The sequence below is a fragment of the Marmota monax genome, unplaced genomic scaffold, assembly GCF_021218885.2.
Source record: "Marmota monax isolate L192 unplaced genomic scaffold, Marmota_monax_Labrador192_F-V1.1 WCK01_AAM20220418_F8-fsc00027, whole genome shotgun sequence".
Lineage (NCBI taxonomy): Eukaryota > Metazoa > Chordata > Mammalia > Rodentia > Sciuridae > Marmota > Marmota monax.
The window spans coordinates 6,758,648-6,777,298 of NW_026694617.1; the positions used below are offsets into that span (position 1 = coordinate 6,758,648).

The 18,651-nt window shown below is 34.3% G+C and overlaps 1 protein-coding gene across 2 annotated transcripts in view; it reads left to right on the forward strand.

Moving 5' to 3' along the window:
- Window positions 1-18,651, forward strand: part of Cftr (CF transmembrane conductance regulator) — a 174,083-nt gene that overhangs the window by 126,614 nt on the left and 28,818 nt on the right. For both annotated transcript variants that reach the window (XM_046422533.2, XM_046422531.2), the window contains exon 22: window positions 12,206-12,457. In XM_046422533.2, coding sequence (XP_046278489.1) covers window positions 12,206-12,457 — 252 coding nt within the window. The remainder of the gene's footprint in view (window positions 1-12,205; window positions 12,458-18,651) is intronic.

An 18,651-nucleotide genomic window follows, 5' to 3' on the forward strand; every position in this document is an offset into this window, starting at 1 on the left:
CTAGCCCTTTGTCTTTAGCAACACTTTTGTTACGTCAGAATTTTAAATTTTGGCCATTAAGTGGATGTGATTATAAAGAAGACAGAGCAGCCTACATATTTCGTGTTAAAATCCATTTGGGCTCCTCTTCTGTTAATTGCTTGTTTATCCATTGCTCAGTTCTGTACTAGACTGGCTTGTTTTTTCCTTAATTGGGTCAGTAGGAGTTTATGAATCCTGGATCAGTTGTCAGTTTGTGCATTTTAAACATAGTCCTTCAGTCAGTGGTATGGCTTTTGATGAAAAGAAGCTTTTTTAAGTTTATTGAAGATAAACTTATTAATCTTTTCCTTTGTGGATTGTGCTTTTAGTGTCTTATTTAAGAAGTTCTTCCCATATCTTAGGTTTTCAAATTCAATAGTATAACATTTGTTCATAATGTTCTGATTTTTTTAAAAACTTTTATTTTTTTTAATGGTTGATGGACCTTAATTTTATTCATTTATTTGTATGCAGTGCCAAGAATTGAACCCAGTGCTTCACATATGTGAGGCAAGTACTCTACCACTGAGCCACAATCCGAGCCCTAATGTTCTGATTTTTAGAAAGTTTCCAGTCTTAGTGAAGCTTTATTAGTCCTTAAGTGTTTATCACTGTCTCCTCACTTTTTGTTTGATCAATTTTGTCACAGATTTATATTCATTATTAGTGTGCTACAGACCATATTTTGGTTTTATTGTTTTTCTTGTCTCTTGTTCCATAGAATACAGAGCCTGTAGTTGCTTATGTACTAGCAATATGTCAGGAACACAAATTCCCTGGGCAGCTGGAGTGAGTAGAGAGGGAGATTTTTTTTCCCCATTTTTATTTAATGATCAAATATATAATTTTTAGTCAGAATATATAGCTGTCCTGGGTACTTCATGATTGACTTTTCTTTAGGCTTTTTTGGAATACTATATTGAAAATTATTCATCCATTATTACTTTGATGGGAGATCTAAAAACCAAAGTAAAAAAACGAGTCCACAACAATATTATTTCACTTTTTGTGTAAATTCCTTTCCCTTTTCTGTTAGACAAGTCACATGTTCTCAAACCACACACATTTGAACAATTAAAATCAGTATAATCATTTGGAACAAAAATAATTATGTAAATATCTCTAGGGGGAAAAACCTTTCAATACCTTTTTTTGCCCTTATGTCTGTATTTTATTGAAGTATCTTAATAATTCATTAAAATGTAATATACCTTTAGCATAGAGTTTGTTTCTTTTACTTTTTTTAAACTTGATTAGATCTTTTAGTATCTCCATTCTTTTTTTTCCATATTTTTTATTGATGCATTATAGTTGTACATAATGATGGGATTTGTTATTACACATTCTTATATGCACACAATATAACAATATAATTTGACCAATATCACTCCCCAGTACTTACCAATATCACTCTCCAGTACCTCCCCACCTTCCACCCTTTGTTCTCTTCCTGTTTTGATCTCCCTTTGATTTTAGGAGATCTGCTCCTACCTTTCTTTTCCTTTTTCCCCTCTAGGTTTTGCATATGAGAGAAAAAATAGGACCCTTGAAACTCTGAGTTTGACATATTTTGCTGAACATAATGGTCACAAATTCTGTCCATTTTCTTAGTGTCTCCATTCTTCTCACTTACTTCTATTTCATTATGCTTTAGGAGTTGGGTCTCATAAAGGTATGTAAAAGGGTTTCTGTTGTAAAGTAGCAGAAGAATATTAAATATATTGTGTTTGTATTTATTCAATACCAATATTTACAAATACAAAAATTCTTTGTTCAGCTCCTACAACGTTGACTTTACCTTTTACAATTCTTCTGCACTTTACCTGTTTCTTTATTTAAAAACATCTCTTTACCTTGTACAGAAAAATTCCTTTCTTTTGCCTTACTAATTTTCTTGCTTTGTATAAGAAGTTCTACATGATGATGTCAAACTTTTGTTCTGTGCGTTTTTATTCTGCAGGTCCAATCTCATGGGAGTTGCTTGAAGGTATTGGTTTTACACATAAGCATCCTGGGATTTGTAACCTGTGTTTTGACATTGTGTCTTTCATCTCATGGCATAAAAGGGCTTTGCAAGATTGTATTATGTTATGATATAGCCTGTGAACCGTATCAATATTTGCATTTGATTTCACTTTTAGAAAGTCATGTTCTTTTGTATATCAAAGTGAATATGTGAGTTTTCATGTGCCTGCCAAATAGCACAAGTCTTTCCCAGGCATCTGTGAGCATTTATCTAGTTATCAATTCACATTATACTGCTGTCACCCACACAGTTACTAAAATTATAGAGTCACCTTTTTATTTTCATCTTGCATATTCTGTGAGGGAGGAGAAGAGATAGATTGAGCTATGTCCTAAGATTTCACGTTTGTGTGATGCTAACACCAAATGTCCTTGGACTTCCGAAGTGAAAACTCCATGTGTTGTCATTTTACTTTACTAAGTTATTCACTGAATTTAGAGTTGAATCTAAGTTGGAGTAAATGGGATTTTTTTTTTTAATACATACTTTTAGTTTTCAAGTGCAGGGCTGTCAGGAAAAAGAATCCTTGGGTTCTTGCTACATACCTTGTAGAAATAAGAACAAGAAAAAAGAATATTTCACTCACCCTTACCCATCTGGCCTCATTTAAACACGGACAGAAAATGAAACACTGACAGGACCTGAAGTCATGAAAATGGCAGTGTTGTTTTTCTTCTACTTCCCACCTGCTGCTTATACCCAGGTGCCTAACTTTCTTTAGCTTTCAACTAGTATCTAGATGATGACAATAACTTGAATGACTTTGTATTTATGATCACACATCTCAAATACCAGCACTCAAAACTACACAACAACATTTTTATAATGTTTTACTAATAAATTCTTTGTTGTATTCCCAAAGGTAGCTCTTTCCCACCTTCTTGTCTCCTCTCAGATTCTCCAATAATTCTATCTCCTGTGCTTTTATCCATGACTTCGCTGCATACCTTGTAGAAATAAATAGGTGTAATCTGAGCACATCCACTCACCTCTCTCCACTAGTGGCACCAGCCTACTGCACCTCTACTCAATTCCCAGCCTTCTCTTCTGTGTCCCTGCTCCTATACACAGGCATATAATATACAATTTCCTGCTTTGTGGGGTCTTTTGCACTAGCAGAAAAATACTCACCCTTAATCTCCAGCTTCCATATCATTTCTTTGACCTATTTTCAGCAAAACTTCTTGAGAGATTGCCTTTCTCTGTTTTCTCCTCCCATTCTTCCTACAGCCTGCTTTATTGTATTCCCATCACTCACCTGACTCACAACCAACATCTTGCCAATGCCAGAGTCCCTGCCTCCTGCAATTATTGAGCAGTATTTGCTGTGGGCAAAACCGGTTGCCCCTCCCACTTTGTTTCCCTGATACCTCCTTATTCCTCTGTAGTCCTTTGGGGGGCCATTTCTCTCTTGCAGATTTTTAACCAAAAGCTATGTTGCAGCTCTCCTATTTATATTTCCTCTATCTGTTATTATCTAACCTCATGCTTCACAAACCATCTCTTGATGAATCATAAATTCATATCTTTAGTAATGGCCTCTCCTGCTCTCTGAACATGTATCCAGCTACCTCTTACCTCCATGTGTTCATTAATCACACCCATAAGGATGTCTTCCAGTAAACTTGACATTTTAGGACATGAGTTACCATGCCCTAAACACAAACAGGGTCGTAAGGGACCACTAAAATGACACACAGCTTCCACTCTACCTCCTAATTTGCCAGGGAGGTTAAATAAATAAATAAAAGCCAGAAAAATATACCAAAGGTAATGTTTCAAACTCAGCCGTGTCAAGCCATCTGGTAACTGAGAAATTGCTTGCACTCATAGTAACCTCATTTGAATGAGGCAGTTGACAACTCATGTCTTTTTAATACTGTCTACCACAGGGTGAATATAGTTAAAATATTCTCAGGAGGCGAATACAATCTTGCTTCCTCAGTTTTCCAAGGGAAGCAGCAGATAACCATCCCTGTTTCCAGTAGCTGCCTGTCTGTCTCTAATAAAGACAAGAGGAAGGAAGCCGCCAGAGTGAGCCGGAGGACAGTGAACCTGCAGGGCTCACATTTAGATTCCCGTTAATGAGGCTCCAGAAGGTTCTTACATGATTGACGCAATCCGAGAAGAGTTTTCTGTCAATAGAAACTCTCTCTGTTTCTCCTTTGTCCTTTCACTGCCTGTGTTTGTTTTGGGTTCCAGTAAAGATCAAGTGACTGATTGTACAATGACCAGCGTGAAACCTGGTGGGAGGAGAAAAGGGGAATCTGGCTTTTCTTCATCACAGCTACTGATGCCTAATGTCCTTGTAATAAAAGCGGTTTCTGTTGTAAGAATCTGAGGAGAAAATTCATTTCTCATTTTTTTTCTTTCTTTTAATGGGTTATTGATCATGCCTTTGATTTCTGTTCTCACAAGTCTTTCTGGTATGTTTTCCTCTCATGGCCTCGATCTCAAGACTTCTTTCCATCCAACTGTTCGTTGTCCTTCCATCCCATGGAGTGGCTGTGTTGGGAAGAGTCCTGCATTCCACTCTGGCCATCTGAATGTTGTGTGGCATTAGGCAAGTCATAGCCCCTACCATCTAGGGTTTTTTTTTTTTTTTCTCATTTACTAATTGAAGCAGTTTGGTTAGGAATTTTCTAAGGTTCCTTCCATCTCTAGCATTGTCTCTCTTCTGAACCCTATTCTTATGAAAGATTTCAACTCTTGATTAGCATGAAGGCATTATTCCAGACCTTTGTAGAAGTCACATACCTGCCCCCTGAATGCCAAAGTCGATAATTTTTTTTGACCTTTACATTTAGAGCTGATCAAAGGACTCTGACACAGTGTGTTTCTAGAATCCAAAAAGAGAAATAAAATTTGGTAATGTTCTAGATGTCTTGAATTAGTACAAGAGAACTAATGCAGGACATGAGAACTAATTTGAGACATGAGAACCCTAAGGGATTGCTGTGTAAAAAAAAAAAAGTTTGGAGAGTTCAGAACATTCAGCGCACTTGGTGCCTGTCACTTTAACCTCCTGTATTTATATTTTCTTGTTTGAACAATGAAGGAATAGATTAAATCACAGGTTCTCAACCTGATAGCAGATGAAAAACCTTTATGAAAACAAAGATTATTCAGGTTTCACTAAGACCAATGAAATCTTTCCTTTTGGTGGTGGGCAGGATGATTGATCCTGTTGACCATATTTTTAAAAATACAGTAGGTGATTCTGTGGAGATCCAGGCTTCTGAATCACTTGATTAGATGCTTTCTAAGAGTCTTCTTACCTCTGATTTTCTGTGAGCAATGGCAGGTGAGTCAGCAAACTTTTCCAGTAAAGGATAAGATGGGAAATACTGTCAGATTTGCAGTCTAGATGGTCTTATGGCAACTATTCAGTTCAGCCTTTGAGGACAAAGCAGCCAGAGATAGTATATAAACATTGGTGTGCCCAAATGGGGCCTGCAGGCCATAGTTCTACTAATCTCTGATCTATGTCATATAATTAATTTTTAAATATTTTTTGTTGTAGATGGACACAATACCTCTATTTTATTTATTTTTATGTAGTATTGAACCCAGTGCCCCACACATACTAGGTGAGCAATCCACGGCTGAGCCACAACCCTAGTCCCTATAATTAATTTTTGAATTGATGGATCACCAACAAATTGTTTTTTTTCCTATGTCAATCAATTATACACACACACATGACATGCAAAGCATAATGTTTAATGACAATACAAATATTGGGAAGCCCCAATATTTCAAAATTAAGATCCTCAGAGAAATATCTTATTAAAATAATAAAACCCTGAGAAGATATTTGATATGTTATTTTAGACTCCTCTTCTTGATATTTATTTTGAAAATTTTTTTGGTAGAAACTATGTAGACTCTAGCTGTATTCAACAAGCAATTGTTGATGGCTTATCATGTGCTTTTAAAAATAATAAAACATGGTAGAGTGCAAACAAGCTTCAATATGAACAGAAGATTCCATGAGTATGTCAGACATGTCACAAAGAAGGGTAAATTTAAGAGTCTTCCTTTGCTTGTTGGCACAGTAACTAGTTATGAAATCTCTTTCAAGTTTTACCAGCTAGATCTGAAGCATGAGAAGTGATGCTATCATTGTATGGCTTTGGTGTACCATGTTTATTAAAAGTGGGCAATGACATATTTGAAAGGTTCATGTTTGCTTGGGATATGAATTTTGTCTGTAGTTGCAGCAGATTTTCTCCCTTATGTGAAGATCATGATATCCACTGCTTCTGACACTGTCTTGCCATGTAATTTACCACAAGTTAGAGTACATAAACTATTTCTGTTGAAAGCAAGCTATAAAAGTTTACTAAAGGGTACAAATTTGTCATGTCGTAAAGAAACTCATTTATGCTGCTAATTAACACAAAATTGATACTTGGCTGACTTTTTATGTGTTATAGGAACATAATTAATAGAAGCAGAAAGATAGCCTCGAGTTTCAAGAATATATTTTGGGCAGAAAGTCTCTTTTCTTTTCTTTCTTTCTTTTTCTTTTTCTTTTCTTTCTTTTTTTTTTTTTTTTTTTTTTTAGCACCAGGGATTGAACTCAGGGACACTCAACCACTGAGCCACATCCTCAGCCCTATTTTGTGTTTTATGTAGAGACAGGGTCTCACTCAGTTGCTTAGTACCTCACTTTTGCTGAGGCTAGCTTTCAACTTGCAATCCTTCTACTTCAGCCTCCCAAGCTGCTGGGATTAGAGGCGTGTGCTACCACACCTTTAGAAAGTCTGTTTTTCTGATAACCATCATCTCTTAAATCTATATGCATGACCTAAAGATGATGCTGTTGGCTCTATACAGCCTTGGGGCTCAGATCTGTGTTAGTGAATATTGAAAAGCATTTAGTTTGGGCCTACCTAAAAGGATCTATGATTAAAAGCATTTTAATCTCTTCTTTTAAGTACTTTATAGTTTTAGAATGTCTCCTGTGAAATGTGTGACATTTTTCACATTGTGACAGTTTCCCAGCTGATCACTTCACATCTCTTTCTCACAATCCTCCTATAACTATTTATGAAATCCTTTCCAGTGTTGCCAGCTAGATCTTAAGCATAAGAAGTGATGCTATCATCGTATGGCTTTGGCGGTATTATGGCATGTTTAGGTGTTGTTGCATTAATTTGATATCCTGGAGTCTAAACAACCAAAGAATGTAAGAAAATAGAGCAGATATTTATGTGAGGGAGAGGAGTCTAGATTCCAAAAATGGCTTTGAAGATAACTCTTCCATCTTTGTCATCAAAGAATGAGCAGGAAAATCAGGAATCATTTGCTTCTTGACTTAAATGCATCCCTCATAAAGTAAAGCTGAGAATGATTAGGCTATGGTGTTGTTTTTGTTAAGACCATCATCTTCTCAAAAGACTTTGTTCTACTCATGCTTACATTAGCAATTTTAAACATTCTTATAAAGATAATGGTATTCAGTTTTAAGAATTAATTCCTTCTCAAGATGTTCAGGGGAATTTTTAGATACTAATAAAATTAAATAATGAACCCAAGAATTTAAACTGTGCTTCTTAAGCAACAAACTCATCTAATTTTGGCAATATTCCAATTTTATAGAATTGTATAGTATCTGCACTAGTTATGTCAAATTTTCCTCTCCACTAATGAAGAATAGGTTTAGTGTTTCAGTACCTGACTCTTGATTTGGCTTTATCTTTTACTTCTCAAAGTCTAAGAAAAAAGCTACTGTCTACCTGGTGGGAGCTGCAATGAAACTTTCCTATCAAGAAGGCCCCCATATTTCTCCCCTGGCAAATCTTTTCTGTGCACAGGAAGCAGCTACCTAAGGTTAAGGAGTGAGTCTACTGTCACTGATGATTGTCCACTCTGTGTTTACATCTCACACTATTTAGGGGACTGGACAATGACGGGATTTTTATGTTTTATGCAAAAATGTATAGAAGATATTTCTACAAAAGGGCCAAGTGAAGTGAAAGAGCTCAATGAAAGCAAACAATAGGCTGGACTAAAAATAGTTTGGGATGTTGTAACTTCTAACAATGTACAGTTTCAAGCTGAGAAGCTGAGAGGTGAAATCCCAGCCTGGGCTACACACTGACGTCCTCACAGCATGCCATTCCCACTGCGCAGATGCAGCCTTCTGCATGGGAGTGAAATAATGAATTCTGTCATTTTAAATAGAGATTTATGAACTGAGTGCCTGATGCTAAGCAGTAGATGGAGAGGAATGCTGTGAATATTCAATTGTTGCATACAACAAGCAATGATTTGAAGGAAATTACTGTAATAGGTTGAATGGTTTACCACCAAATCTAGGAGACATAAACTACAGGTCCTCTTACTTGCATGAACCCCTTTGAAAGCCCTAAACTTAATGTTATGTGCATATTTTGAATTCTTCCCTAAATTACCTAAACTTTAGGATCCCCAAAGCCAGGATCCCTTTCTGATTGTAGCCATGAATCTTTGGCTATAAAATCACACGTACGAGAAATAAGACTTCAACTCTGCTGTATTTGAACTCATTTACTATCTGAACACATATTTCACTGAGTGAAAGAAACAATATCAGTTAATTCAGAGATTTTGCCAGGTTCTGAGTAGAGTTTACAAACTAACAGAGGTACCAGGAAGGAGGGGGAGCATCTGGCCCTACATTGTCCCTTGCCCAGCCTTGCTGTCTCTGATTCACTGATGTTTCTATCTGACCTAAAGGTGTGTGGTCCAAGTAGACTGAGTTTTTGTTCTTGCCTCCACCATAAGCTCCCTTTTGCTGTGCTTTTTCTCAGCTTCTTCCATACCCTGGAGAGGTCAAAAGCTTTAATTTGTTTTCCACCTACCAATTCCACTATGGAAACATAGGGAAATCTAAAACTGCCTCAAATGGTCTGTGCCTGGAAATGACAATTCAACCATGTTCACTCTGCTGTCCTTATGTCATGTGGGGCACTAGAAGCTTCTCTGCAACATACCTCTTTCCTGGACTTTGCCTTAGAATTGAGACACAGGCTTCCTGTGATCTAAAGTGCCCTAAATCAACTTAGGATAGAACCAGGGTTTAGTCACAAGATCAGACTCCTTTGCAGAGGATTTGGTGTCTAAATCTTCATGTTCCCCTTACTTTTGGGTATAGATTGTAGGGTGAAGAGAGTAGTTGCTTCTCAGGCATCAGAAATTTGTTTATGATAATTTTTTTTTTTCACATAGACACTATGCTTTGACTGTCTCAGGCTATGGTTTTCTTTTCTTTCTTTCTTTTTTTAAATTCTATTTTTCTTTCTTTTCTTAAGAGACAGTATCTCACTGTTGTTCAGACTGGCCCCAAATACTTGGTCTTAAGCCATCCTCCTGCCTCAGCTCCCTAAGGACCTATGACTACAGGCCTGTGCCCAGCTTGGGCTTTGGCATTTCAAGCTTAAAAGTCAATATTCCTATGACCCCAAAATGTCAGTTTTTGAAACTTGGAGAAATTGATGTTCTCTGTTCTGGCTCTGAGCAGGCTTCTCCTTCCAAAGGCAACGGAGGTAGAATAGTCAAGCTGAGAGCCTGTGAGGTATGAGGAATTGGCGAGTAATTCATAATGTTATCTGGCCACATCATCTATACAGTAATGGTATTTCAGTGGCTATTGAAGTGAGCACAATGCAGGTGTCTACCTAGTCACTTTTTCTTCCTGTCAGAAAATGTTCTAACTCATTGGATTGAATGAATGCTTTCTCGTATGCTGTGGATGATTGCCCATGGTTAAGAAATAACACGTTCTTGGTCAGGCATGTTTGACCGTGTTGGGAGTGACTATAATAGCCTGTCTTTGGGTCATTCGAGTTGGAAATTTTCATTTTCTAAATTTGATAGGTACATATCATTATTCACATTGGACATCAAAAATTCTGAATTCCCCTTCAGTAGTGAGCCTCAGTAATGGTGCATATAATGTACAGTGCTCAAACACAAGTCCTTAGATCAAAAAAAAATTTTATTAAATTGTGTATAATATTGCAATATGGCCAAAATGTGGTTGGGAGAATCTTTGTTTTTTAAATAATTCTTTGTATAATTTTGAGTAGTTTAGACAGCAATATTTAAATGCTTTATTGATTACTTGGGAATATTAAAGAGTATATAATACTCTTTATAAAGGAAAGCTTGATATAGTATTTACCAAAGATTCTTCACACAATTGACAAACAAAAATAACTGTTCCTATTTTATAAAGTTAAGCTATCTTTGTATATGTATTTCTCTAAGTCATTGCAAGAGAAAGATGCTATTCTTATACAGGATAAATATAGTAAGTGTTTTAACTGTGTTTGAGCTAGTTTTCTGGCAGTTTTATTGCAATGATAATTATAGCCATAATTTATCTATCAGACCTTATATAGACTAGCAGCTCTATGAAAGTTACTGACAGTGAAATGCAAGGGTATATTTTAATTCCAAAGTAATCAACAATGATTGAATCAGAATTTCACAGCCCCTTGAAGTCATTTGTAATTCAGAATTTAAAACATTACAAGTGGGAAGAATTGTAATTATATCCCATTTGCTTTCTCTTGAGTTATTTATGATGGGTGTGGGCTTTGGACCCTTTTAATTTCCATTAACAGTGTGTTTGATTTAAAAAGATTCTCTTCTTCAATCTTGATTTAAAGTAATTCTTAAAGGCAATCTTGAAGGTAATTTACAGATATTTTCAAGATGAAGGAAACTGAAACACAGAATTACTATACAGAAGAAAGAACTTTATAAACAAAGCAGGCTTGATCAGTGGCATGTGAAAATAGGCATTAAAGTTAGAATTGTGAAGATGAACTTTCAATGTTCAGTAAAGGATTGATGTCTGAACTACTATGTTTCAGCCCATACTAAAAATGAAGACACTTTCCATTTTCACCTTTTCATGATAAAAAATAAAAGTGATAGAGGCAAATGCCCCCAATGCATTTCTATCTACTTGTTTTTATTTAAAAAGAATTATTTCAGGGCTGGGGATGTGGCTCAAGCGGTAACGCGCTCGCCTGGCATGCGTGCGGCCCGGGTTCGATCCTCAGCACCACATACAAACAAAGATGTTGTGTCCGCTGAAAACCAAAAAATAAATAAATAAATAAATAAATATTAAAAATTTCTCTCTCTCTCTCTTAAAAAAAGTACCCTATAAAGATGTACAAATTATAAAAATGATGATAAAAAAGTGAAAAGGATATTTTTAAAAACATAAAAAACTGAGAGAATTCTGTCTTTAAATTCTTATTTATTAATTTTTATTTACTCATGTTATTCATTCATTCATTGTTGAATATCTATTGAATACATTTTATAATAGGCTGTTTTAAAAATTATATTATAAATTCTAATAAATCATAAATATCAGAAATATGGTTGTGTTAAAGAATTTAATTAAATATCTTCTAAAAATTGTAGAGCTCCTTTACTTTTGTGTATATTAAAGATATACTTTATTAAGTATTATACCAATGAATTTATAAAGCAGATGCATATGTTATTTTAAATATAACCCTTATGTATAGTTGCATTCTGAATAGCACTGGAATAGATATTTAAATAATTAGGATTGAAAATGTAAATATTTAACAACAGATTTATGCCAATGCCTTAAATCTGTTTTAAGATTATTGTGAGATTATTTAAAACTGACTAAATATCAAGAGTCTACTTATGACCCAGCTGACATAGAGAATTGTAGATAGTTATTGAAGTAGTTTGAAAGAAAAATGAGAATCTTCAGCAGTGGTTTTGAGGTGTGGTACATTTTATTATAATATACCATCTGTACAGCATTGTGCAGTACTCCTCCTAGTAGGAAAAAAAAATCCTTCTAACAACATCTATTCTCTTGAGAATAGTTGGCTATTTATGTGTGGCTTGCGTAACTAAGAATTAAGTGATCACAAAGATAAACAGGTCTATCCAGAGCCCATTTTTACAAATCTTAGTTAATTCTCTTTGGTTAAGCTTTTAATTATATCCAATTATTTCCTGTTGGTTCATTGAAAGACCTGACAAATAACTGAGTGACGAGTAGCCAGCATCACATCTCACAAGCTATTTTTTAGCAAACATCAAACTAATTATGATACTGTCTACAGTTTTTAAGCAAACAAATATAAAATATTTTTCTTTCAGATGCGATCTGTGAGCCGTGTCTTTAAGTTCATTGACATGCCAACAGAAGACGGTAAATCCACCAAGTCCATCAAACCATCCAAGGATGACCAGCTCTCAAAAGTTATGATTATTGAGAATCAACATGTGAAGAAAGATGACATCTGGCCCTCAGGGGGCCAAATGACCGTCAAAGACCTCACAGCGAAATATGTAGATGGTGGGAATGCCATATTAGAGAACATTTCCTTCTCAATAAGTCCTGGCCAGAGGGTGAGATATAAACATTGCTTGCTTCGTTTCAGGTTGTTATTATATGGAGTCACTTCTATATGAAATTTAATTTGCAGAGTCCTGAATCTATATAATAGCCCGATTTTAAATGACTGTACTTGCAGAATATCTAATTAATTGTTAGTTTACCAACTGTGGAAGCCATTGACTAAATCAAAATTATAACATGTTTTTAAATTTTCCTACTTGTAAATATATTCCAAAAAGAGAAATATTGTATTGCTGACTCCATAATTAGTCTTTAATTTTATCTGGTTGATGTTCTGTCAAATGAAACTTTTTTTCATAGCTTTTTTCAGTTGGTTTTTTCTTTAGTTTTCATAAAGATATATTTAATTTTTCCCCAACCGTTACTAAGAAGAATTGACAGAAGAATTATTTACTAAGCAGTAATTTTTTTGCTTACTAAATAATAACTTTATTATTTACCACACAGAAATAAGTAACGGTGTTATTTTGAAGTGTTTCTTATAAATCCCAGCATTGTGCTGGACACAGAAGGAACTCATTACGTACAGATTTTTTTGAATAGATTCTTGGAGAAGAGAATGGTTGTTTCCTGTATAGTTCATGCTTTATAAATGTAGTTCTATATTGTTTTCAAATCCCTTATTCTGTACTACTCTATAAATCCAAACAAAGTTATCACATATTTTTGATTGATTGTCTTTTTCTAATCAAGATAGAAAGTTGAATTTGAAAACTTCATCATTTTGTGTTTAACTTCAAATAGAGATTTCAAAAAATAAATTTATGGTCCATAAAGATGTTAGGAATTCTGCTGGGGTTGTGGCTGAGTGGTAGAGTACTAGCCTGGCACATTCGAGGAACTGGTTTGATCCTTAGCACCACATAAAAATGAATAAATAAAATAATGGTATTGTGTCCATCTACAACTAAAAGTATATTTTAAAGAAAGATATTAGGAATTATAAATACTGACATAAAAACAGACTATTAGCACTCATTTTTCAGAATACTTGATAAACGTTTAATGCATTGGACCAAGTTCTGTTAAAAATAAACATAGGATGAACAAAAAGTCCTTGTGTCATGCTAAGTGACTTAAGATGGAACACCAGAAATTTTGACTTCTCTCTTAATCTTAGGGATAAATAAATTCACATATTACTAAAATATTATTTTTCCGTTCATCAAGAATGGGGTTTGTTTTATTTTTTCTGTTCTTGAGGGAAAACAGTTTTTGTTGCATTTTTTTTTTAGTTGGAAATGGACAAAATACCTTTATTTTATTTATTCTTATGTGATGCTGAGGATAGAACCCAGTACCTCATGCATGCTAGGCAACTGCTCTAACACTGAACTACAATCCCAGCCCGGAAAAACAGTTTTAACTTGGTGTAAACGGAAAGATTTTAGATGATTGAATTTGTCTTTAGTGTTAGCATGGAGTTATTCATGGAATTGTTTATGGATATTAAATTTATATTGGAGTCCTGATCAAATGTCTGAAATTTTTAACATTTTTTCTTCATTACTGAACATGAGGAGATGTTAGTTATGGTTTGGAATAATGTAAAATTAATCCTTTGCCTCGGTTCCTCCCTTGCCTTGAAAAAACATAATTAATTACTCTATTCTGCTTTGCTTATCAATGAATACCATAGGCATCCAGAGTGTCTTTTGCTGGGACCACCAGGATGGATGCCAAAAAATGCAATAATTGTTAAATACAATAGCACAACAGGTTGATATAAACTTGGGACAAATGCCTTGGTAAATTATTTGCTTTAGCATGGTATAACTATCATCCCTTTATTAATTTATTTGGGTCTCAAGTGTAAGTAGGTGTCTTGTGGAAAATAAGTTGGGTCTTATTTTTTTAATTTGCTCTGGCAATCTCACTTAATTGTCATATTTAGACCGTTGGCATTGAAAGTGATCATTGATATAGTTGGATAAATATCCGCCATATTTGTTTTTGTTTTTTGTTTGTTGCCTTTGTTCTTTATTTCTTTTTTTTATCTTTAACCCTTTTCCTTTACATTGTAGTTTCAATTAAGCATTTTATGATTCCATTTTTTTCTCCTTTCTTAGAATAATAATTCTATTTTTTAAAATGAATTCTCTTTTTTTAATGGTTTACCTAGAGTTTGCAATATACACTTACAAATAACCAAAGTTTATTTTCAAATAATACTATATCATTTCACAGGGAGTGCAAGTACCTTATAATAACAAAATTTTTACCAGCTCCTTTAAATATAGTATTCTTGTTATATTTTATTTTACTTATATATGCATATAAAAGTATACATATATATAATGTATATGATCAAATATATTGTTGTTATAATTATTCTGAGCAAACTACTTTTCATTAGATCAACCAGGAATAAGAAAAATTAAAGTTCTCATTTTGCCTTCACTTATTTATTCAAGTACTCTTTCTTTAGGTAGATACAAGTTTCTGCCTATATATAGATCTGAGTTTCATTTTTTTTCTCTGACATTCTTTTGACTTTACATTCTCTGACTTCTTTTGACATTTCTTGTGAGACAGGTCTACTGAAGAACACATTCCTTCAATTTTTGTCTGACAAAAATTATCCTTATCACTTTGGAAGGACAATTCCACAGGGTAAATTCTTGTTTCTGCAATTCTAGTTTGACTTGTTCTTTCTCTCAACATTTTAAATGTTTAACTTCACTCCATTTCTTGATTGCATAGATTCTGAGAAATTAGATGTAACTTTTATCTTTGTTTCTTAAAAGATAAAACATTTTTTTCCTCTAGCTTTTTTAAAGAGCTTTAATTTCTTTTTGATTTTTTTTTTATAGTTTGACTATGCTTATGCCTCGATATAGCTTTTTGGTTTTTGTTTATTTATTGGTTTGCTTTTGACATTATTCTGCTTGGTTTTCTTTGAGTTGTGGTATGGCATCTGACACTAATTTTGGAGAAACTCTAGTCATTATCCTTTCAAATATTTCCCTCCCTTCCTCCCTTTCTTCCCCTCCCCTACCCCTTTAGTCCTTCTCCTTCTGGTATTCCAATTATGCAGATGTTACACTTTTTGTAGTTGTCTCACAGTTCTTGAGTATTCTGGTTTTTTGTCTGTGTGTGTTTGTGTATTTGCTTATTGCAGGGCTGGGGATTGAACCCAGTGTCTCTAGCATTCTAGGCAAGTGCACTACTACATTCCTAGCCTCTGTCCATCATGACTGAGCTCATCAAAGGAATTCTTCAGTTTTGTTTCAGCATTTCTTTTTAATCTCTAGAATTTATTGTGATTCTGTCTTAGAATTTCCACTTTTTATAATTTTTATAATAATGAATAATTACATTATTCATCTGTTTTTGCAGATTATGTATTTTCCTATTAAAAATCTCATCTTATTAGTCATAGTTGTTTTAAGTTCTGACTCTCTTAATTCCAAACGTCCCTGTCATATCTGACTCTGGTTCTGATACTTACTCTGTGTCTTCAAATTACTGTTTTTTTTTAAAGTTAGTTTATTTATTTTGATTTTCAATTTGCTTTGTAATTTTTTATTGAAACTTGAACGTGATGTGCTAGATAAAATGAACCATGATAAACAGGCCTTTAGTAATGTAGTGGTAAGGTGTTGGGGGAGGGCAGCCTCTTAATAGTCCTATGAATAAGTCTCAGGCTTTACTGAACTTGTGTCCTTGAGCTGTGAACTTCACTTAGCTTTTCCCACCACACTTAGGTGGGACAGAATGACAAGAGTGGACTGGAGTTAAGTATTCCCTTACCTTAGTTCAGTTAGGCTCTGAAAAAAAAAATCATTAATAGGCTTGACATGGTAAAATAGTTTTTCTTAAGTATAGGCCTTATTAAGAACAGAATGCCCTAGTCTATTTCAAAATGGTTACTTTTGTCCTCCTCTTGCCTGAAACATAAGAGAATTTTTTTTTTTTAATCTTCACTGTGAGAACATGGTAGAACTCCTGGAGATAAAATTCATGCTAGTTTAGAACTTCCTAATGACCAAGTCCCCTTAGAATTGCTTTGCTTTCAGACTCGCCCACACTGTTTCTAGCAAGTTGTCAGTTATAGTTTAGGCTTTCCTACCCTGGTGTGCTGGCTCCCTCAGGTTTCTGCTTGGTGGCTTCTGTCTGATTCTCTGTGTGATTGTCTGTGTCTGCTTGCCTATCTCTCCTGTTTGGGGTAATCATGGTTCCCATTGTGACTTTATGTCTCTGGTAGATCCAAGAAAAGTTTTGTCAATTTTCCACTTTGCTGAAGTCTTCACTTGTTTGGATACAGTGACCACTTCCAAACTCTGCACATGTCAGACTGGCATCTGGAAGTCGTTTCTTTTTTTATCCTATTGTCGAGCACATTGTGTAGTTTAATAAATCTTTAATGAATGAATAGTTAATAAATGAATGGATGGCTTATTCCTTCTTTTAAGTCATATGCTTCCTTAGAATAGGAATTGATTCTTAAAATGTCTTATGGGCAGTTCTCTTAGAAATGCCATTTCTATTGCCTTGTTCTTAGAGTTGTAACAGCATCTTGCAAACTGTAACAGAATATATTTCTTATATACCAAATTAAGAAGCAAACTCAAATTAGTGTGCTATTTTGGGTATCTAAAAATACTTCAAACTCAGTTGTGTGCTAATTACTCTTCTTGGAAAAAGAAGCAATTGAAAATTAAAAGTTTAAATGGACATACCCTTTAATTTTTAATGGATTTCAATGTTTGTGGCTCTAGGGGGGATAGATGAAGAAAATCAATATTTTGTGCAGAAAAATTATTCAATCTTCACATTAAAACACATTGTCCATAGGAATTGCTTTATGGAAAAGGTATCCTACAAATTTATTTGCTATTAAACACCTTTAGTTCACAGAAATTATGCTTTAAAAGTTTTTATTTTTAATGCATGAGGAATGTAGCACCTTATATATAGCTGTTACTTCAAAAATATTTTTTCAATCTCAAATAGCTTTTTCTTAAATTTTTTTGATTTTTTGGTCTAAATATTAATAACCAGATTATCTTCCCCAAAAAAGAGTACCTCTAGCTTTTTTCTTTTCCTTTTTCTCCTGAAAATGTAGGCTGGAGTTTTAATTTGGAGTCAGGTCCCTCATGATAAACCTAGGCTTAATTCTCCAGATGGCATGTTTTAAATATGATAGTACTAGAAAGTCCAGTGATTAAAGAGATATTTAATAATTTTTAAGATCTATTTTTTGGGGAGTGATTATAGCTGCTTTCTCAATTTGTAGTCCCTTCAAAATACTTTAGTATCCAAAGTGATTCATAGAAGAGCAAGGCCTTATTAAGAACAGAATGCCCTAGTCTATCTCAAAATGGTTACTTTTGTCCTCTTCTTGCCTGAAACATAAGAGAATTTTTCTAGATCAAATTAGCCCAAACACTTAACTGCCTATTTGGTTTGTTAACACATATCTCATTTTTGTCTTGGTAAAAATTTCTGTGCAATAGCTGAATCATTCAATAATTTGAGCAGCATATAAGTTTTATTAGTAATAAACAGGTATAGGACCATATAAAATCTTCAATTATGGTACAGTGCTGGCCTGGCATGCCAGAGGCCCTGGATCTAAATTTCACTTGACTTAGTATCTTGATTTATAGAGACCACAAGGAAATGAAAAATAATTACAATATACTTCTATCTGTTGCAGTGTTAAAATTGCAAGTCAGACACTAATAAGGAAAGTATTGAGACTATTCATGGTTTAATGTGATCACAACTAGCACTAAACTCAACAGTGTTTTGACTTTCCACATAATAGTTTGATTTATCCTCATCCAAAATTCTCAGAGAGGAGGCATATTGAAGTTACTTGAAAATACTGACTTGGAATTAGGGTATGTCTTCAAAGCTTATTTATGGGAAGTACTCTTACAAATCCTGGAAAAGAATTATGATGTGCCAATTATATAAACAAGAAAATTGTGGTAGGCACAAACCAATGAGAATTCTTGCTGTTGAAAAACTTGTCATACATAACACATTACTCGCAGTTCAGTGATAGGAGGAAACCAGAACAATAGCTAAAAGCTTTAAAGCTAAACAAAGTATTTATAAATTGACTCTTAATCCAGTCTTATCCCAACATAAAAACAGAAGGAAAGGCAACATGGTCATTTATCCTATGCATTAGGACCCTGACTAATAATTTGGGGATTTAGACCTCAGGGTG